Here is a 23,467-nt window from a genome sequence, read left to right as displayed (position 1 = left end):
AACTGAATACCCTTTATTTCCTTCTCCTGCCTGATTGCTCTGGCCAGAACTTCCAGCACTATGTTGAATAGGAGTGGTGAGAGAGGGCATCCCTGTCTTGTGCCAGTTTTCAAAGGGAATGCTTCCAGTTTTTGCCCGTTCAGTATGATATTGGCTGTGGGTTTGTCATAGATAGCTGTTATTATTTTGAGATATGTCCAATGAATACCTAATTTATTGAGAGTTTTTAGCATGAATGGTTGTTGAATTTTGTCAAAGGCCTTTTCTGCATCTATTGAGGTAATCATGTGGTTTTTGTCTTTGGTTCTGTTTATATGCTGGATTACATTTATTGATTTGCGTATGTTGAACCATCCTTGCATCCCAGGGATGAAGCCCACTTGATCATGGTGGATAAGCTTTTTGATGTGCTGCTGGATTCGGTTTGCCAGTATTTTATTGAGGATTTTTGCATCAATGTTCATCAAGGATATTGGTCTGAAATTCTCTTTTTTGGTTATGTCTCTGCCAGGCTTTGGTATCAGGATGATGCTGGCTTCATAAAATGTGTTAGGGAGGATTCCCTCTTTTTCTATCGATTGGAATAGTTTCAGAAGGAATGGTACCAGTTCCTCCTTGTACCTCTGGTAGAATTCAGCTGTGAATCCATCAGGTCCTGGACTCTTTTTGGTTGGTAAGCTATTGATTATTGCCACAATTTCAGAACCTGTTATTGGTTTATTCAGAGATTCAACTTCTTCCTGGTTTAGTCTTGGGAGGGTGTATTTGTCAAGGAATTTATCCATTTCTTCTAGATTTTCTAGTTTATTTGCATAGAGGTGTTTGTAGTATTCTCTGATGGTAGATTGTATTTCTGTGGGATCGGTGGTGATATCCCCTTTTTCATTTTTTATTGCATCTATTTGATTCTTCTCTCTTTTCTTCTTTATTAGTCTTGCTAGCGGTCTATCAATTTTGTTGATCTTTTCAAAAAACCAGCTCCTGGATTCATTAATTTTTTGAAGGGTTTTTTGTGTCTCTATTTCCTTGAGTTCTGCTCTGATTTTAGTTATTTCTAGCCTTCTGCTAGCTTTTGAATGTGTTTGCTCTTGCTTTTCTAGTTCTTTTAGTTGTGATGTTAGGGTGTCAATTTTGGATCTTTCCTGCTTTCTCTTGTGGGCATTTAGTGCTATAAATTTCCCTCTACACGCTGCTTTAAATGTGTCCCAGAGATTCTGGTATGTTGTGTCTTTGTTTTATTACTGATTCAACTTTAGAACTCATTATTAGTCTGTTCAAGGATTCAATTTCTTCCTGATTCAGCTTTGGAAAGTTGTATGTGTCCAGGAATTTACCCATTTCTTCTAGATTTTCTAGTGTGTCTGCAAAGAGGTGTTCAAAGTAATCTCTGATAATTTTTTTTTTGTATTTCTGTGGGGTCAGTGGTAATGTCCCCCTTTTGATTTCTGATTGTGTTATTTGGATCTTCTGTCTTTTTTATTAGTCTAGCTAGCAGTCTGTATATCTTACTAATTTTTTAAAGAACCAATTCCTGCATTCATTGATCTTTTGTATGGTTTTTCACATCTCACTTTCCTTCACTTCAGCTCTAATTTTGGTTAGTTCTTGTCCTTTGCTAGTTTTGGGGTTGGTTTATTCTTGCTGCTACAGTTCTTCTAGTTGTGATGTTAGGTTGTTAACTTGGAATCTGTCCAACTTTTTGACGGGGGCATTTAGTGCTGTAAATTATCCTGTTAGTACTGCCTTACCTGTGTCCCAGAGATTCTGGTGTATTGTATCTTTGTTCTCATTAGTTTCAAATAATTTCTTGATTTCTGCCTTAATTTCATTATTTATCAAAAAACCATTCCATAGCAGGTTAATTTCCATACAATTGTATGGTTTTGAGTGATTTTCTTTGTAGTGATTTCTATTTTTATTGTGCTGTGGTCCAAGAACATGGTTGGTATGATTTTGATTCTTTGGCATTTGCAAAAGATTGTTTTATGTCCTGTTGTGTGGTCTATATTACAGTATGTGCCATGTAGCCATGAGAAGAATGTATATTCTGTTGTTTTGGGATAGAGAGTTTTGTAGATGTCTATTAGGTCTATTTGGTCAAGTGTTCAGTTCAGGTACTGGATGTTTGTTCATTTTCTGCTTCTATTATGTGTCTAATACTGTCAGTAGCATGTTGAAATCTCTCACTATTATTGTGTGGGAATGTAAGTCGCTTCATAAATCTCTAAGAATTTGCTTTATGAATCCAGGTGGTGCTATGTTTGGTGTGTATATACTCAGGATAGTTAGGTATTCTTGTTGAATTGAATCCTTTACCATTATTGGTGCAATGGTCATTGTGGTTTCAGACCATGAATTTTAAATCAGTATAACTAGGCTCAAACACATCTTTATTAATCAAAACAGGAACCATTATAATAAACACATTTTTGCCAATGAGAAATAAGTTTGTTTATTCCTATAGTGTAAAAATCTGTGCTTTGGGATTTGACAAACTTTTGCAAAGCGTTTTCTGCATCTTGCTTGTTGTGGAAGCATTTTCCCTGCAAAAAGTTTTTGGGATGCTTGAAGAAGTGGTGGTTGGTTGGTGAGAAGCAAATTTCATAGCCCAATTTGTTCAACTTTCAAAGCATTGGTTGGGCAACGTGCATTCAGATGTTATCATGGAAAAGAATCGGCTCCTTTCTGTTGACCAATGCTGGCTGCATGCAATAGAGTTTTCAGTGCACCTCATCAATTTACTGAGCATACTTCTCAGATGTAATGGTTTCAATGGGATTCATGAAAGCTGTAGAAGATCAGACTGGCAGCAGACCACCAAACAGTGACCATGACCTCTTTTTGGTGCAAGCTTGGCTTTGGGAAGTTCTTTGGAGCTTCTTATCAGTCCAACCACTGAGCTGGTCCTTGACGGTTATTGTACAAAATCCACTTTTTGTCACACATCACAATCCAATTGAGAAATGGCTCATTGTCACTGTGAAGAATAAGAGAATATGACATTTCAAAAGGACAAGTTTTTTTTTTTTTGTTCAGCTCATGAGGCATCAATAAGCAGGTACTTATGGAGCTTTTTCACCTTTCCAATTTGCTTCAAATACCAAATGACCATAGGATGGTCAATATTGAGTTCTTCAGCAACTTCTTGTGTAGTTGTAAGAGGATCAGCTTTGATGATCACTCTCAGTTCGTCATTGTCAACTTCCATATCCTTTGACAAACTTCTTGAACCATCACTGCACTGTATATTTGTTAGTTCCTGGGCCAAATGTGTTGTTGATGTTGCAAGTTTTCTCCATTGCTTTATGACCCATCTTGAACTTGAATAAGAAAATCGCTCAAATTTTCTTTTAGTCTAACATCATTTCCATAGCCTAAAATAAACATAACATAAAGAGCAAGTAACAAGTCGTTAGCAAAAAACCATAAAGCAAGAAATGCCCATTAAAATGATGTATAACATAGCCACATTTATTTAGGAATCTATCCCAGTATTAAATGGCAAATTCCAACAATGCAAAAACTGCAATTACTTCTGCACTCACCTAATATAATGCTCTTCTTTATCTTTTTAAAAAATCTTTGTTGGTTTAAAGTCCATTTTATCTAAAATGAGGATACCAGTCCCTACTTTTTCTGTTTTCTGTTTGCTTGGTAGATTTTTCTCCATCCCTTTATTCTGAGGCTATGCTGTCACTGCATGTAAGATTGGTCTCTTGGTGATATCATACCATTGGGTTTTGCTTCTTTATCCAGCATGCCACTCTGTGTCTTTTAATTGGGGGCATTTAGCCTGTTTACATACAAGGTTAATATTGATATGTGCAGATTTGATCCCATCATTGTATTGTTATCAGGTTGACTGGTTTGTGTGGTTGCTTTATGGTGTCATTGGTCTGTGTACTTATGTGTGTTTTTTTAGTGACTGGTAATCATCCTTTCTTTTCATATTTAGTGCACTTTTCAGGACCTCTTGTAAGGCAGGTTTGGTGAGCATTTGCTCAGCATTTGCTTGTCTGTAAAGGATCTTATTTCTCCTTCACTTATGGAGCTCAGTTTGGCAGGATACAAAATTCCTGGTTGGAAATTATTTTCTTAAAGAATGCTGAATATAAGCTCTGAATCTCTTTCTGGCTTGTAGTGTTTCTCCTGAAAGGCCAGCTGTTAGCCCGATGGGCTTCCCTTTGTAGGTGACCTGCCCCTTCTCTCTAGCTTCTTTTAACATTTTGTTCTCTCATTTTGACCTTGTAAAATCTGATTATTGTGTCTTGGAGATGGTTCTCGCAGGGGTTCTCTGCATTTTCTGAATTTGAATATTGGTCTGTCTAGCAAGGGTGGGGAAGTTTTCATGGACGATATCCTGAAAAATGTTTTCCAAGTTGCTTGCTTTCTCCCCATCTCTTTCAGGAATGCCAGTGAGTCACAGGTTTGCTCTCTTTATGTAATCCCATATTTCTCAGAGGTTTTGTTCATTCTTTTTTATCCTTTTTTCTTCATTTTTTTCTGACTATTTTGGACAGTCAGCCATGCCACTGCGTACTCACCACATACTCCCCAGAACTCACAGGGTATAGTGGCAAGGGCTGTGAGACAACAAGAGTGGCATCTGGCCTCTCACTCTCAGAGCTCTGTCCCAGGAAAGTGCAGAGCTGCTACTGGCCCAAGATCCTTGGTGGGATGTGGCTGGAGTCCCAGTTTAGTGGGTCTTCCCCCATGAGGAGAAGCAGGAGCCATCTGGGAGCCACATAAAAAATAGCCTGACTGCTTTTCCATGGGATGGCTAACACTGCAATGGAGATCTGCACCTCTCCCTAATCACTTCTCGAGCCTGAAAGCTATAGAAGCGGGGGCTGCAAGACAGCAGAAATGCTGGCCAGCCTCTCTTTCTGGGGGCTTCATCCCAGAGAAGTACAGAGCTGTTACCTGCTTAGAGTCCAGAGGGTTGGTGGCTGGAGACCCAGGCAGGTGGTCCTTAGCCTGTGAGATGCAGTGGAGGTGAGGCTTGCAGTCCAATGCTGCTCAGGACCCTGGATTTAGTTCCTTTCCTGGGGGCATGTGAGAGAACCTGTCCTCCTCCACAGCCAGAGCTGCTGCCGCTAATTCTGGGATGTCCAGGGAATCAAGGCTCCAGGGACTCTGCATGTACCTGAGTTGTAGCTCTGCCCAGACTCCCCATAGCTCTCTGTGTTGGTCTGGAGCCCCTGGTTGGGGGCTCACTGGGCATCTCCTGAGTTCAGTGTTGCAAAGGTCCATGGAAGAATTGTGGGTCTCCAGGGACTCTTACTTATTCATCATTTTCCCATGGTGAGGAAGCCTCCCCTGACTTTGTGATACTCTCAGGTGGGTGGTCATCCTGTCTTGCTCCTCTCCATTATTCTTAGGTCGAGTTGTTTCCTTGATGAATCTCAATGTGTCTACTGAGATGTTCCAGTTGAAGATCTAGTAATTAAAGGTATTCTTTATTCAATGAATATTGTAGTATAAACTATTAATTTCTGCCTCAGCCTTTCAAGACTCTATAAATTAATTGTTCTAATGCTTCTCCTATGCTTGGCAAGAAAATTGGTTAGAGAAATATAGTTAGAGAAATAGTAGAAGAAAATCCATTGATTTTAATTTTCTCTTTATGTTAAGTTTTTGAAGGTCTCTTTACACCAGAGCTAAGATCACGAATAAAGGAGCAACTTTGGGTCTGCAGAGATTACATAGGAATGTATGTTTCTGGCAGGTCATTTGCCATCTTTGCAAGGAGTGTACATGGATGTCATCATTACAAAGGATGTGAGAGGTAATTGCTTTATTGTATTAAGAGAAGCAAACAGAAATCATAGTTCAAATGATTGCAACTCAAGTTTTGGCAATATTAATGAACTTCAGGAAAAATTTAATTGAACTCTGTTAGAGCAAAATAAGTTAGTGACTTAATATTTTAATCAAATGATGTATTTTTCTGCCATATTAAGAAAATAGGTTTTTTTTTGTAACAAAAATGGCCTAATGAACAGTTTCTAAAGTTAACCAAATTAAGTTTAAATTACTTTTCAGGAAAAATCTATTCAAGAAGCACTTATTAAAATTTCATCCACTGAGCTGGATCCTTAATTTACATACTTGTTTGTAGATTTTGTTTCTCTTTAAGTATTTTTTAAAAATTCATATGGAATATTTCTTATCATCCCAAGTTTATTGTTGTTATGGTCAACCACTAATTACTTGAAAAATGTAATATAAAATTGTTTATCTTTTATGAAGTCTCTTAGTTACCTTTTGATACAGTTTGGTTGTGTACTCACCCAAGTCTCATCTTGAATTATAGCTCTCATAATCCCCACGTGTTGTGGGAGGGACCTGATGGGAGGTAATTGAATTATATGGGTGGGTTTTCCTATGTTGTTCTTGTGATAGTGAATAAGTCTCATGAGATCTGATGGTTTTATAAAGGGCAGTTTCCCTGCACAAGTTCTCTTGCTTGCTGCCATGTAAATGTGCCTTTGCTCCTCCTTCATCTTCTGGGATGATTGTGAGGCCTCCTTAGCCATGGGGACTGTGCCATTAAACCTCTTTTTCTTTATCAATTACCCAGCCTTGGGTATTTCTTCATAGCAGTATAAAAATGGACTAATACAGTAAATTGGTACTGGTAGAGTGGGGTACTGCTATTAAGATATCTGAAAATGTGGAAGCAACATTGGAACTGGGTAACAGGCAGAGGTTGGAACAATTTGGAGGGCTCAGAAGAAGACAGGAAGATGTGGGAAAGTTTGGAACTTCCTAGAGACTTGTTGAATGGCTTTCACTATAATGCTGATAGTAATATGGACAATAAAATCCTAGCTAAGGTGGTCTCAGATTGAGATGAGGAGTTTGTTGGAAATTGGAGTAAAGGTCACTCTTGCTATGCAAAGAGATGTGCTGCATTTTACCCCCATCCTGGAGATCTGTGGAACTTTGAACTTGAGAGAGATGATTTAGGGTATCTGGTAGAAGAAATTTCTAAGCAGCAAAGTGTTCAAGAAGTAACAGTGCATAAAAGTTTGGAAAATTTGCAGCTTGATGATGTGATAGAACAAAAAGCCCATTTTCTGGGGAGAAATTCAAGCCACTGCAGAAATTTGCATAAGTAATGAGGAACCAAAGGGTAATCCCCAAGACAATGGGAAAAATGTCTCCAGGGCATATGAGAGACCTTCACAGCAGACCTTCCCATCACAGGCTCAGGGACCTGGGAGGAAAAAATGGTTTTATGGGCCTGGTTCGGGGCTTCCTTCCTGTGTGCAGCCTAGGGACTTTGTGCCCTGTGTCCCAGATACTGCAGTCATGGCTAAAAGTGGCCAAAGTACAGCTCAGGTCATTGCTTCAGAAAGTGCAAGTCCCAAAGTCTTGACAGCTTCCACATGGTGTTGGTCCTGTGAGTGCACAGAAGTTGAGAATTGAGTTTTTGGGAACCTCTGCCTAGTTTTCAGAGGATGTATGGAAATACCTGGATGTCAAGGCAGAGGTGTGCTGCAGGGGTGGAGTCCTCATGGAGAACCTTGCTAGGGCAGTGCAGAAGGGAAATATAGGGTGGGAGCCTCCACACAGTGTCCCTATTGGGGTACTTCCTTGTGGAGCTGTGAGAAGAAGGCCACCATCCTCCAGATCCCAGAATGGTAGATCCACTGAAAGCTTGAACTGTGCACCTAAAAGAGCCACAGACACTCAATGCCAGCCCAGGAAAGTGGCCAGGAGGGAGGCTGTACCCTGCAAAGCCACAGGGGCAGAGCTGTCCAAGGCTGTGGGAGCCCACTTCTTGTATCAGCATGACCTGGATGTGAAACATGGAGTCAAAGGAGCTCATTTTGGAGCTTTAAGATTTGACTGCCCCACTGGATTTTGGACTTGCATGGGGCCTGCAGCCCCTTCGTTTTAATCAATTTCTCCCATTTGGAATGGCTGTATTTACCAATGCCTATACCCCTATTTTATCTAGGAAGTAACTAACTTGCTTTTGATTTAACAGGCTCATAGGCAGAAGGAACTTGCCTTGTCTCAGATGAGACTTTGGATATAGACTTTTGAGTAAATGCTGAAATGAGGTAACACTTTGGGGGACTGTTGGGAAGGCATGGTTGGTTTTGAAATGTGAGGACATGAGATGTGGGAGGAGCTGGGGGTGGAATGATTGGTTTGACTGTGTCCCAACCCAAATCTCATCTTGAATTGTAGTTCCCACAATTCCCATGTATCCTAGGAGGGACCCGATGGGAGGTAATTGAATCATAGGGGTGGGTTTTCGCCTCCTATTCTCATGATACTGAATAAGTCTCATGAGACCTGATGGTTTTATAAAGAGCAGTTCCTCTAAACATGTTCTCTTGCCTGCCACCATGTAAGATGTGCCTTTGATACTCCTTCGCCTTCAGTGATAATTTTGAGGCCTCCCTAGCCATGGGGACTGTGAGTCCATTAAACCTCTTTTTCTCTATTAATTACCCAGTCTTGGGTATTTCTTCACAGCAGTAAAAAAATAGACTAATACCCTTTATCTTTCAGACTTTTCTATATTTTTATAACTTTTTTGAGACTTCATAAAAGTTTAGAAAATGCATTAGTTAATTGCATTATTGCTAAAAGTGAAGGTCATCTAGCAGTCTTATTCACATATGGCCTAGTTTTTCAAGAGTTTTTCAGAACTTAGGTTGGCTAGAAAATCACCAGTCTTTTCTCAATATAGTGTAGAAATTTCATCAATGAGTATTATCAGATGTTGTGTAAGACCTTACAAAGACCCCAAAGGCAATAATCCTATATGTAAAAAAACAAATTAATAACAAAAACAAAAAACAAAACAAAACAAACTAAAAAGTACTGAAACTTCAAGAAACGTTTTTCCAATAATTGAAAATAAATAGCTGTTCGGATGAATATAAACATCTCAATAAATTAAACTCAGCTGCCATTTTTGAATAATTAATTGGTATATGTTTGATTATGTGTGCATATTGTGTAACAATGATACTGGCTGTAAGATAGCTCATATTGGGTTCTTTTTCTGCTACTTATAATAGATTTGTGAGTGTCTTATCAACATTTTCCAGTCTGGTTCCTCTTATATTCAGCATTTTCTAGTTGGCTGCTCCTATGTAAAGGTGAAGTTTATGATTATAAAGTGGAGTTAATATAACTAAATGCTATGGCAGAGGATGTTGCACTTTTGAAAAATGGAATAACGGGGACCATATTTTCTCTCCTGAGTAAAACAATTTTTAAAAAACAAAAATAAATTTAAAAAACAGGGCTGGGAGCAGTGGCTCACACCTATAATTCCAGCACTTTTGGATGCTGAGGTGGGCAGATGACTTGAGGTCAGGGGTTTGAGATCAGCCTAGCCAACATGGCAAAACCTCATCTCTACTAAAAATACAATAATTAGCCAGGCATGGTGGCATATGCCTGAATTCCCAGCTGCTCAGGTGGCTGAGACACAAGAATTGCTTGAACCCGGAAAAAAGATAAAGAACAGTTTTCAAAATGCTAGGCATCAGACAATGAATCACAGTGATTCTTTGGATATAAAAAGAAATGTGAGATGAGCCCTGTGATTGCCCCCAGCTTTCTGTCTTTTCCTAGGCTGCAGTGCAGGAAGGGGAAATCCAGGTGAATCTTGGCAGACAAGATGGAGCTGAGCATTGAAGGAGGCCAAGAAAATAGAGTTCATAGTACTGAGGACCAGAGAGGACAGAGCTGTAGAAAGACAGAGAACTCTGGAGATCCGTAGAGGGTTCACCTAAGTATTCAGCAGAATACTGATCAACACATGCGTATGAGAAAACTAATAAAGGTCAGAGAAAGAACCATCTGAAAAATTAGAGAAAACAATTTCTCACATAAAGCCTTAAATAGCACCTATTCCCACCATCTAGATTTTGAAGCTTCGTAATTCACTGGACATTGGGAATAGTTCTAAGAAAAGTCATGCCTAAACTGGAGGTAATAATTAACTCCAGATTATACACAGATCTGACTCTGCTTAATAAATCTTAAACACAAGACCCCAGTGAATTAAACCGTTTCCATAACCAAACCACATCTTAGACCAAAGTGCAGGAATATTTATAGAAGTACAAAAATATCCAGCAGCCAGCAAGGCAAAATTTACAATGTTTAGCAACCAGAGATTACCAGGCTTGAAAAGAAACAGGAAAATACAGTGCAAAATGAGGAAAAAAAAAATTACCAACTAAACTTACCCAGATCTGGGACAATTGTTAGAATTAGCAGAAGACATTAAACAGTTACTATAATTATAGTCCATATGTTCAAAAAGTTATGTAGAGACATGAGACACAAACACACACAGTTTAGAAACTGAAAAACAAAGATCAAATTGAAGTCAAATTAAGTAGACAAAAGGCAATGACACACATTAGGGTGGAAATCAGCAAAACAGAAAACAGCAACATGACACAGAAAATTAATGAAACCAAAGGATTGTTTTTTGAACAAAATCAACGAATTGATTGAAGGCTTAATAGATTGGTTAGGGAAATAAGAGAGGACACAAATTACCAGTTTCAGGAATGAGAGAGATAACATCACTAAGATATTTGAAGGATTATAATGGAATATTTTGAACAATACAATAAATTTGACAGTTGTGTGAAATAGAAAAGTTTCATTCCTTGAAAGACACAAACTACAAAATATCACTCAAGAAAAAATGGGTAATCAGCATAACCCTTTATTTATTAAATAAAGAGAATTTGTAGTTAGAAACCTTCCCTCAAAGACAATTGCAGGCCTAGATAACTTTACTGTTGAATTCTACCAAACGTTTAAGGAAGAAAACAACATACTTAAAGTTGAAAGACTGAATGCTTTTTTCTAAGATCACAGAGATTAAACATGTCTACTCTTACCACTTCTACTCGATATTGTTCCACTATTCAACATCAACCTGTGACATAAGAAAAGAAAATACAAACAGCATCCAGATCACAGAGACAGAGGTAAAATTATCTTTATTTGCAAACAGCATAATTATCTATGTATAAAATACTATATAATCTTAAAAATACTAGAATTAATCTAATACTAGAATTAAACCTTGAATTTAACAAGGTTACAGAATACAAGTTGAAAATACAGAAAGTAAACAATCAGAAATTTAAATAAAAACAATGCCATTCATAATTCCATCAAAAATTGAAATCTTTATAATATTTTCTCACCAGTGCTTTATCATTTTAAGTTTATGGATTTTCCACATCTTTTGTCAAGTTCTTCCTAAGTATTTAAAGACGTGGAAGACCTGTAAACTTTAAATGATAAAGCGTTGGTGAGAAAATAAGGAAGACCCTAAGTAAACTAACAGATATGTTTTGTTCATGGTTTGGAGACTAAATATTATAAAGATTTCAATTAACCGCAAATTGATCTGTAGATTCAACACAGTCCCAATTATTAACCCAGCAGATATTTTTATTTTTTTAAATAGAAAATTGCCAAGCTGATGTAAAAATTCTATGGAAATGCAAATAACTTAAAATAGCCAAAACAACTTTGAAAAGGATGAACGAAATTGGGGATTTACCCTTTTTGAGACTTACTTTAAACCTACAGTAATCAAGTCAGTGTGGTATTTGCAATAAGAAACACAAATAGATGAATTGAACAAAAAGAAAGAATAGAAATAAAGTAACAGAAATAGGCCCACAAAATGTGGCCCTTTTTACAAATATGCAAAGGCAAATCAGTAGAGAAAGAATTGCTTTTTCAGAAAGTGGAATTGGAATAATTGGTAACCTATAGAAAAAAAAGAACCTTTCCTTTAACCATGAACACTTTTTTTTAACATTACACTTAATGTAAAAAAAAAAACTAATAAATCTTATAAGAGAAAATGTATTAGAACATTTTTGCGACTTTCAGTGAACATAATATTTCTTTGATGACATGAAAAACACAACCCATGAAAAGAAAAAAAGAGATAAATTTGACTTCAGTGTTTTGAAAATACTGTTAAGAGAATGAAAGGAAAGTTCACATGCTTGGAGAAAACATTTCACCTTATATATCTGATAAAAAATTTATATTCAAAATGTATAAGAAACTCAAAATTCAATAATATCAATTTTAAAAAAATGAATCTAATTAATATTTGGCAAAAGATTTGAACAGATCACCAAAGATGCAGAGGAAAGGAGACTCTAATACACTATTGGTGGGAATGTTAATTATTACAACCTCTATGGGAAACAATATGGAAATTTCTCAAAGAACTAAAAATAAAGTTATCATTCAATCCAGCCATCCCTCTATGGTATATCTACCTAAAGGAAAATAAATCAATATATTAAAAAGGTACCTGCACTTGTATGCTTATTGCAACCCTATCAACAATATCAAAGATATGGAATCAACTGAGTGTCCATCCACAGATAATTGGATAAAGAAAAGACAATACTTCTACACAATAGAATACTATTTATTCCATAAAAATTAAATCATGTCTTTTGCAGCAACATGGATGAAACAGAAGGCCATTATCTTAAGTGAAACAAGTCAGATGCATAAAGGCAAATATTGCTGTTCTCATTCATGTGGGAGCTAAATAATTTGTACACATGGACCTGGAGAGCGTAATGATAGATAATGGACACTTGGAAGGGTGAAGATGGGAGGAGGATGATGAGAAATTACTTAATGGATATGATCTGTGTTATTGGGGTGATGAATGCCCTAAAAGCCCTAACTTGACTCCTATGCAATCTATGCATGTCACAAAATTGCACTTGTACAATAAATTTATATAAATAAAAGATACACAAATGTCAAATAAGCACATGGAAAACATGCATTAGTGAAATGCAAATTAAAACCACAATGAGATTCTATTACATACCTATTAGAATAGTTAAATTAGAAAGACAGACCATGTTAAGTGTTGGTAAAAGGAACTGGAACTCTCACATATTTCTGGTGGGAATGCAAAATAGTGTAATTACTTTGGAGTATCACCTAGTAGTTTCCAAAAATGTTTGTGCTATACATTTTATATGATCCAGTCATTCCACTATTACATGTTAACTCAAGAGAAAGTAGGATCAGACAAAAAAGAAACTATGCATACTGTGTGATTCAATTTGTATAGAAGTTGGAAAATGTAATTATCTGTAGTGATAGAAGGTAGATCTGTGGTTGCCTGGAGCTGGGGCAAGAAGAGGTAGGAAGGTAGGAATTAAAAAGGGCATAAGCAAACTTTTGGTGATAATGAATATATTTACAAGCCTGAGTGTAGTGATGGTTTTCACAGGTGTATAGTATGCCCAAACTTATCAAATTGCACACAAATATTTTCAATTCATTGTAATGTAATTATACTTTAAAATAGCTATTCAAACAGACAATAAAACAAAAGCCTTAGTGTTTATAAGAATCACAGGGGCTTTGTTGAAGATCAGATGGTCATAGGTGTGTGATCTTATTTCTGGACTCCTTATTCTGTTCCATTGATCTACATGCCTGTTTCTATATCAGTACCACGTTGTTTTGGTTACTGTAACCCCTAGTGTAGTTTGATGTTAGTAATGTGGTTCTCCCAGCATTGGTTATTTATTTATTTATTTATTTATTTATTTATTTATTTATTTATTTATTTGCTTAGGATGCCCTTGGCTATTCAGGTGCTCTTTTGGTTTCATCTAAATTTTAAAATAGTTTTTTTTCTAGTTCAGTGAAGCGTGCCATTGGGAGTTTAATAGAAATAGTATTGAATCTGTAAATTGCTTTGGGCCGTAAGCCTTTTTTTTTTTTTTTTTAAATAAGGAGTCTCATTCTGTTACCTAGGCTTGAGTGCAATGGCACGATCTTGGCTCACCATACCCTCCACCTCCTGTGTTCAAGCAATTCTCCTGCCTCAGCCTTAATGGGACTCCGGTGACCCCACCACCCGGCTAATTTTTTGTATTTAATAGAGAGGTTTCTCCACATTAGCCAAGATGGTCTCGACCTGCCTCAGCCTCCCAAAGTGCTGGGATTACAGGCATGAGCCACTGAGCCCGGCTGTCTAATGATTCTTTATATAACTTAATCTGTACAAAAACCCCCATGACAGATGTTCACCTATATAACAAACCTGCACGTCCTGCACATGGCTGCACACCCCTGAGCTTAAAAGTTAAAAAAAGAAAAACTCAAGAAACACTAATTTCATTCAATTTCCTTTAATGAGTACTTGTTACAGTAAAAGAGGTATAAAGTTCTGTTCCCAAGTCCAAACCACTTTTTAACTTAAATCTTGAGTTTTTCTGAATTACTCAATTTGAAGTAATTCTCTTTATACCTGAAAAATGGTTTTATTGAAACGTTTGAGATTAAAAAATATCATTGCAAGAAGCATATGACGAACATTCTGAGAGTACAAAATTAGTTGTAAAAAATAACATAATTTACCAGTAAACCCACTCATATAGAAATGTGCAAAGCCTTTTGATGTAAAAAGTTTTGTACACCGAGCACCTATTTTTATAACTTAGCTTCCCATGGAGAGATAACGGCTTGCGTGCATTTTATGTATCCATAACATACATACAAGGCTCCATCTTTTCAATGGGATAACAGTTCACAACTGTTCGATTTGAATTGTAATGAATCTGGTGACAAGGATTTTTCTCTAATGGATTCCAAAGTTAGCCATAACTTTTAATGTGAAGATGAAAAAGTGTGTAAGGTGTTATATTTTCTTCAATTCCTTTACCACAGGAGGCTAACTACACAATTTCCTTCATGTTTCTCATTCAGAAAAAAAATATTAAATTTGTGTTCAGAATTATTTGATGATTGCTTCTTTGTGCTGATGTTTCAGTTCCTGAAGTCAACTTGGCTCTCACAATTTTCTAATGTCAGGTTATTGACTTAGGGTTGTATAAACATTTTTGTCTGGTTTTTGGATTTTCACTGAGAACGACCTTCCCTTAATCGTCTTCTAGATCCTAATTAGAAAGAAAGAAGAATGTATAGACTGTAAATGTTAGGAAATTTTAAAATTTAAGAATATATTATTCTCTGTATATCTATCAGAGGCCATTATTTTTTGTAATAAACCTTAGATTATATTTTCTTAATATCTTCAACTTATGGTGAAGCAAATATTATATTTTGATCAAAAGCATATAAAAATACTAATTTGAAATTTAATAATTTTAACTCTTTAGAAAATTTGTGTGAATTTGGATATTTACATAGATTTACTGATACCTTCTTTAGTTAAAAAAAAAATCTGTGCAGTTGATCTTTTACTTTCAAAGGTCTGTATATTGGATTGGTTTAAAGTAAGATGTTCCTATAGCGCATTGATAAGCCTTGTGTCTTATTTTGACTACTAGGATGTAATTAACCCAGAAATTCCAAACTTGTAATTCCAAGCTTGCAATTTACTGTAGGTTCCTCAAGGGAAATTCTTGCTCTCTCAATGTATCGGAATGTAAGATAACTTAAGTGGAGGAATTAGCAAATTCACATAGTGTAATTATGAAATAAATTGTAATGCACATGTGATATATAAATATATAATCTACACATTTAAATGAACATTTTGTAAAAAGCTATATTAATGGTTTTTTGCATATATACATTTCTTATTTACTTATATCTGAAACTGTAGCATTGTCTCACATAATAACATTTTTAAGGATTCAGGTCCACCTGCAATCTACATTTGTTTATCTCTGATATTCAACAATTTCTTTTTGACTTAACTCTTATATACACAAAATTATGTGTATACTTAACTTGTATATACAAAACATTACACATATATATATATATATGTATATATGATGGAGATTATACACTTGAGTCTATCTCAAGGGTTCAATATGCCTAGCAGTTTACATGAGTATGTTGACTTTTCCCTTAATATTTGTTATTAGATTCTGATAGTATAGAACATGAGAAATTTATTTTCTGATTATTATCAAAATGCTTTTCATCAAAACTGGCTAGCTTTTCTCTCTGATCGATAACAAGTTTCAATAAAATACTTTAAAATACTTTCCTATTGTTTGATTTCTCTTCACGTAACAACAGAGGCCATATACCCACATTACTATAGCCAATACACTTACCTTGAACTTTTTTGTTGGCTTGCAACTTCCTCACAGGTGTGTCTAAAATTAAATTGTTGTAGTTAGAAATACTTTGCAATTATGGCTAAAATCAGACAGGAGACCATGGTTAAGCGAAACAGTGTAAAGTCTTAAATAAGTATCACTTAAACATGAAGATTATATTTAATAGTAAATTTTATGATCCTCAGAGTTGCACATTTTTTGACAAAAGACAAGTAGACAGACTGTTTTCCATATATCTTAATGAATGTTTCTTAGTTGCAAAACACATTGTTTCATTATGGATTTTGGAGCCCCACGTAATGTGCCATTTTTGCAAAATGACTTACATGATTTCTTCAACTTTCTGTAAAAAACATTGCCTTACGATGAAGGGTTATTAAATGTCATATAAAGATTAACACAAGTATCTTCCCAGAGTTAGCCACCCATTTTTGCAGTCATACCTATGTGCAATGTATGTCTCTGTAAAATTATCACTAAGATCAATTTGCGATTCCTTTATTGTACATGAGGACAACAAAGTAGCATTGACCTAATGATTCTAGAAATGTTATAATAAGTAATTCAGGAAGAATATGCCATCACCCTTATTCCACCCCCCAACCTGATTCAGTGTCAATCCTATGAGATCCTTTTAAAAAATTAACTAATAAAAGCTTTCGTATTTAAGAACTGCAAGTGTTTCAAAACTGCTGTTTTGTGTTGTTATAGTTGTAACATATTTCTCAATTCTCCTGTTTTTCTTTTAGTTTATTGACAAGACTACCTGGTAGGCCTAAATTCACATTTTCACTCAGTTTTTGGGCATTTGAGATCAAAGAGTAAATATGGTTTCTACAGTTACTTCATTTTTCTACTTATCTTTTTAAATTTTTTCTCCAAATTTTGACTTCTTTTATATGTATCATCTATACTCAGCATGAAGTCCAATTTTTTCTATTATATACATGTTTTCAATTTGCTGAAATCATATAAAAAGTAAGCAATGAAACTGTCACCGTGAATAGTTTTGGCTATGTGACACCAAGCAAATTTTTTAAAAGAGAAATAACATTCAAAAAAACTTACATATTCTGTTTCTGTCTACTTAGCACATTTTCACATGTCTTTCCCCCCAGAATATAAGGCATATAATCATTTATAAAACCACGTTAATACTAGAGTAAAATACAGAACTATAGAAAACTCTCATTATGTTGGATAATGGGGAGAAGTCTGTGTAAAACAGCGAAGTCTGAATTATGAAATATTCTCCAATAGATACAAATAGATGTAAGTATAAATATTTCTTAACTTCAGGTTCATTTGGTAACAAAATAATGGCTTCTAAAAAATTGTCAAGAAGAGACAGATCCAACCTTTAATTGGTGCGCAGGCACATTGCTTATAGTGGACTTATTAAATTCCAAATAGCAGTTAATTGTATAACTTAAAACTGCATCATAGAAGTATTTACCAATTTCTTTTCAAAACAAGTGTGCTCACTCAGATTTCCTTTCATAATTTTGATAGAACCCAATTAATGAGGTTTTGCTATGATAATATTCCAGAATAAAAAACGTTCAATGTGTCAAGCAAATACTTTGAAAGAACAGCTTGATTAATGTGTAGAAAACAGGTTTGCTCCTAGCAGCTTTCTGTTCTGTCAACATGAATGAGAGTTATATTAGATCATGTTTAGAGCAGCAAAACATGGGAAGATAAACCAATTACTTGAATATGTTGGCACAAGGAACCACCCTACATCTTATTTCCTAAAGCATGCAAAGTACTCAGTTCAATTATTTTGACATTTTATTTGCATGTTTGTTTTTTGTATGTTTCCATGGCTATGACTGTGGAAACTTAAAGTTGGGTGTGAAACATTACTTAATTGACCATGTTAATGTCAACTGATGATTGACAGTAACATTTGATGACAGCTTACTTTGTGCTGAACATTGTTCTAAGAGCTTGTCATATGTTAACTCATTTAGACTGTAGGTATCATTACTATCCTCACTTTCAGATGAAGGAAACAAGCAAGAAAAGAGTCAACTAATTTGGGATTGAGTTGGGGCTCAGATTGAATGCAGACCTACAACTCGATCTACTATTCTCTATAGAGGTTGCAAATCTTAACCTCTTATATTGGCAGATTTGCGAAAACCTTCAAAAATGACTTTTTGTTGTTCCTTTCGACATAGTCTGTTATTCTCCTTTAATTGCTTGCGTCATTTCAGAATGCATAGTTCTAAGGTAAGCACAAAAATTTTATGCATTTAATGAGAAATTTTTTCAGTTAAGATCTCGGAAGTATATCAGTGACAAATCACAACATCAGTACTCAAAGTACCACTTAGCCATGTTAATAGTCATGACTTAAATGATTGAGAAATACACTCAAATGATCAAAAGTACAAAAATGTACTACATGTATCACAATGTATACACTATGAACTGTTTAGATAGAAAATTCAGTTTTAGGTAGAACTTATTGAGTTGAAGAGCATGGTTCAGATATGTATTAATTGGCCAGACCTTGAAAAAAAAAAAAGTCTTACATAATGTAATCTTTACTAGCTTCTTTTATCAATGCCTTTTAGGATCTAGACAAGGGGATACTTGCGACTCAGTAATGACCTGATGGTGTTAGATAGCTGGAAAATAGAAAACAAGCATGTCCAATTAATGCTGGTCTTAGTAATTCTACCGCATATAGTGTCTTTCCTACAAAAGGCAAAACCTTGGAGAAATGATTTGATAAAAACTTTATATGTTTTTTTGTTTTTTCACAATTCTACAATAGTTGATGTGGCATTGTGAAAACTGATGCCTTACAGATATGTAGAGAGATCATATGCTGGGAACTAAAGGAATAAACTTCTGGGATGAACAGAGACAAGAGCTAAGAAAAGAGTTCATTAACTAAAAATGGAATGTCATATACTTAACTTGTAGCAGTTATATATTTTCTTGGCTGAAGCAATTCTTTAGTATTTAACTGGATTTTTCATAGTGGCCTCAATAACAGGGGCTTATCAAAGGGGAAGAAAATATACTTACCTGAAATTTAAGCCTAAATGAATTAAAGCGATATAAACTGATGCAGCTACTAATTTATTGATTCCCTGAAAAGCACTAACATTCTACAAAGCTGCTTACTATGGCAAGGACTAAAAGAAAAAAAAAAGAATTCAATTTAATCTTCATAATGTGCTTGTCTCTTCCCTCAAACCCTTAGATTTTTTTCCCAGCAGACAGTTGAGCATTTAGGGGTAGATAGTGAATTCTTTGTTAGATCCTACAGGAATCTTTGGTTCCGTTATGGCTCTGTTGTGCTATGTACTCTTAGAATTCTGGGAGGAAACTTGTATTTTTCAGATATATATATTTCTATTGAGGGAAAATTCAATCATTGGTTGAATTAAAAATGTTTTAACTATGACTGACAAGTTTCTAAATACTATTTAAGAAATTTTACATTTATTCAACTACAGAATATAGAAATAATAATTGCTAAAAATATAGAAAGTCCCAAGATAATTTACATTTTCTTGGACATAGTGATACAGTTTTAAAAAGTATAAGCTGAAAAGCTGTGTTTTGGATAAACATCAAACTTCAGTTATGTTTCTCAATTAATAGTATATTTCAAAGTGCCTATTTGATTTTTCTAAAGAATTTAAATACATATTTCACAAAAATAATTTTTCAGCTTAATACTTTCCTTGTTCAAAAATGAAGTATAAATTTATTTATTCAAATGCCAATGATACAAATTATATATCTATATAAACACAACATCTTTGAATAATTACTATGCAGGGTTCATGTAAGATTTTGAATTCTTTTTTTTTTGTTCTTAAGGTTCATTTAATGCCACAGACAGAGAACATTCCATAAAAGATTAAGATTAATTTTAAATGCAAAATAATTTATATCTGCAGGTATAGATTATCACTCAAACTGTTAGAAGAAACAGATATTCATTCCCAAGAATATAGTTTTGGAAAAGGATGTTACTAAATGCACTATTTTTGGCTATATGTATGCATAGAATTTAAAGACATGCCTTGATTGCTCTTATGGGGGCAGTGAATATAATTTTTTAAATGTAAAAAGTATATCAAATTTGGGCTTGTTTAACAACTAGCAATTTAACAATTATTTCCCTTTCACATACTTAAAAGGTCCTTAAAATTATCTGAATCAAAGCAAAAAAAATATTCATTGCTCCCCAAACTTTATACCATAGAACTTTTTAAAGACTCTTTAAACTAGTAATCATTTCTTCATAACTATTAACTACCATTGAACCAATCCATCTATTAAGACAACAGGGGATGTTGTCTTTTTTTTAAACCTAATTAAAAGAAAAAATCTGCTTGCTCAGTCTTTAAAAAGTTGAACTCAGTCACTAGAACCTGTTAAGGGGGTTAGTCGTCGTCCTTTTACTAACCTCCCTGAAGCAGTCTTTTAATTTCTTCATCTTCAAATAAATGATCATCACCACCTTCAATGAATTTGGTGACCTTGGTGACCTCTGAGAGGATACATATTTATAGCATAAATTGGTTTATATAACAAAATAAAGACAGCGGACTTAATGTCATAAATAATGGCATCTGCCCAATAATGAATTCCAGTCCAACACTCGATTCTTTCACAACTTTTAGTGCTGTTTTCTGACATACTAATATTCTTACAAAGTTGTTGAACAAAATACTGTATAAAAAAACAAATATGACTGCCATTTATGCTTAATTCCTTATTCTTGTGCTTTTTTCTTGTTGGTATGGAAATGAACAATAGAATGAGATAGAGTAGAAAACCTGTAGAATGCCTCACAGATTATTTTAGACTTGTATATGGATAGCTTAGGTAAAGTTACGTTCTTATTTTCCTAGAAATGCTGACCTTCTTGGAACAATTTCTTCAGCGTTTCTTCTGTTTCTCCACCTCCAGTAGAAATCCTAGTGTATTTTATTTCAGGACCTATGAGAAGGACAATGAAAATGTCTAAAACAGAAGCAGGCAAACTTCTTCTGTGAAGTGACAGAGAGTAAGTATTTTACACTTGTGGGCCATGTAGTCTGTGTTACAATTGTCCAACTCTGATACTTCAGTGTGAAAGCAGCCTTAGGTACTATATAAACGGTTGGGAAAGACTGTGTTCCAATAAAATTTTATTTCCTAAATAGGTGGCACAAGCCATACTTGCTCACTAATTGTTTAAACAAATACTTAAAGAATAGCTGAATTAAGAATTTTAGGCTAATTTTAGGCTAATTTAGACCAATTGGATTCTAGTTTGGAAGTCTGATATGAGGTTTACTAAAATTGTTGATCAATTGCTTTGTATAAACTTGCTTCTATTTTGGCATGCAGATGTACAGACTTTAAGATTAATGGAAACTCAAATGAGGAAATGGCTTTTCTTCTAGGGTCCTCTAACATATTAACAAACAGTAAAGTGAAAATGGTATATCATATCAATGGTATATCATATTACATGTATGTATGCATACATGTAATGAAAACAAATGCTTTTAGATTTGTCTACAAATTTTCAATTCAGAGTAAAACATAGATTACATATTTAGAATAGTATTATATCTGCAAAAATATGAAGTAACTTTAGTAATCACCATGAAAATGACTTGTTTCTTTAATGATTCTTATATTTGGAGATTATAATTTTATCTTTATAATCTAGGCATAGATCCATGTATGGAATTAATGGCTACCTGTAATGATTCGTTCTTCTCGTGTCTCTTTTTCAGTTATTTCCACAGGCACTCCATCAATGATTTTGGTGTATTTTTTAATAATTGGCTCTAAAAGCAGGGGAATACAAATGCATTTGATTTACCCTCATATTGTGACTATACATCCATAAGCTAGACATTGTAATGAGTAACTATATTTCTACAAATATTACCATTTAAGATTCAATCATGAACATTTTTAGAACATATCCCCAAAAAATCATATCAATAGGGATCTAAAATGTAATAGCTATGTCCTAAATCTTGGTTGCGAGACAGAGTCATTTGACATTGCTAACTCTCCATGTCATACTTGTTTTCTGGATGTGGAATAAATACTTAGTGAGAATCCAGGGAGTTCTAGATCATTGGAATGGGAGCCCTATCGTAAATCCTAGTAGTGGAGTGGCTTATTAGACAGAGACTTATACAATGGTAATTTTTTCCTACTGTTTCTAATATTTCCTTTTATACTGACATTAGTGTTACAATTGTATTCCACAATCCTCACTTGTATATGCAAAAATCACGACATTTTGTTGGGCCTGGTGACTTAATAGATAAATTAATTCCAACTAGATCCATTAAAAGCTAACTATGTTTTATTTCTGACCAGCTAATAAGAACTCATAGCTGAGAAAATAATTCCCACAATTTTTATAAACTAAGAACAAAGAGAAAATATCAGATGTTCAATATTTCTAAACCAACACTATTTCAAAATAATCACAGCGAAGGTAGTCGGCCCCAGGTAACATACGGAACGCACCTCCATGGATCACTTCAGTTATTGTTTCACCTTCTTTAATCAGTCTGAATTCAGGTTCACCTTCAATTTTGACTTTTGTTAGTGTGGGTCCTGGGACGTTATTTTAGGAGACAAATTATCATGTTAAAACAGTCCTTTAAATTTACCGGAATAGGACATTTATTTCAACATTCGGTGTTACTCAACTCAAATGTCAAAGTGGTTTCAGGCTCTATGAAATAAATCACTTTTAAATATTTCTCATTGTCTTCAAATTAGATAAGAGTTATGAGAACAAATGATTTAGTCTGTTGATGTGCTACTAAAGTTACTTTCATCTGCTTAAGCTTTTAAACAGATGGATAAATCCATCTGTTGATTGGTAGTTATAAAGTATGATTATGCAAAATATTATATGTGGCTACACTTTCCAGGTCATGCAGTATGTACACGTTTGTGTTTCTCTGATAACTGGTTCAGATCCCACTTTATCATACCGATATTGTCTATTACTTTTTCCTTATTAAAATTTTTCATTTAAGTTTTAAAATCACTCAGTACCTTATATTTTTGATCTAGTGGGTATAGGAGTGAATATGAGAAAGTACCAAATGTATACCTACCTTTAAGATGCTGAATGTCAGGTTTTATGAGGAAAAGAATTTGAGTACTTACCTTCTGTATGGGAATGATACAAAATTAACCAATTAATAGTTAAACAGTCCTTCAAATGCAAAAGTTAAACTAGTGTTGCATTTGACTTGCAAAATGATTTTGCTACCACAGAAAATCATTTTGAAGGTTAGAAAGCTGCTTACTACATTAGTTAATTAAGACCGTTTCACAGAGGAGTAAGA

General features: G+C 34.7%; 1 protein-coding gene across 1 annotated transcript in view; it reads right to left on the bottom strand.

The window, feature by feature from the left end:
- Positions 1-14,899: 14,899 nt before the first annotated feature.
- Positions 14,900-23,467, bottom strand: part of POSTN (periostin) — a 35,067-nt gene continuing 26,499 nt past the window's right edge. Inside the window, exons 18-23 of the mRNA XM_032150424.2 lie at positions 22,632-22,721; positions 21,842-21,931; positions 21,012-21,089; positions 20,554-20,637; positions 16,107-16,148; positions 14,900-14,972 (exon numbers count right to left, since the gene is read on the bottom strand). Coding sequence (XP_032006315.1) covers positions 14,935-14,972; positions 16,107-16,148; positions 20,554-20,637; positions 21,012-21,089; positions 21,842-21,931; positions 22,632-22,721 — 422 coding nt within the window. The 3' untranslated portion in view covers positions 14,900-14,934. The remainder of the gene's footprint in view (positions 14,973-16,106; positions 16,149-20,553; positions 20,638-21,011; positions 21,090-21,841; positions 21,932-22,631; positions 22,722-23,467) is intronic.

The sequence above is a fragment of the Hylobates moloch genome, unplaced genomic scaffold, assembly GCF_009828535.3.
Source record: "Hylobates moloch isolate HMO894 unplaced genomic scaffold, HMol_V3 SCAFFOLD_4, whole genome shotgun sequence".
Lineage (NCBI taxonomy): Eukaryota > Metazoa > Chordata > Mammalia > Primates > Hylobatidae > Hylobates > Hylobates moloch.
The sequence above is the reverse complement of the archived record's forward strand: the minus strand, read 5'-3'. Positions and strand labels throughout refer to the sequence as shown.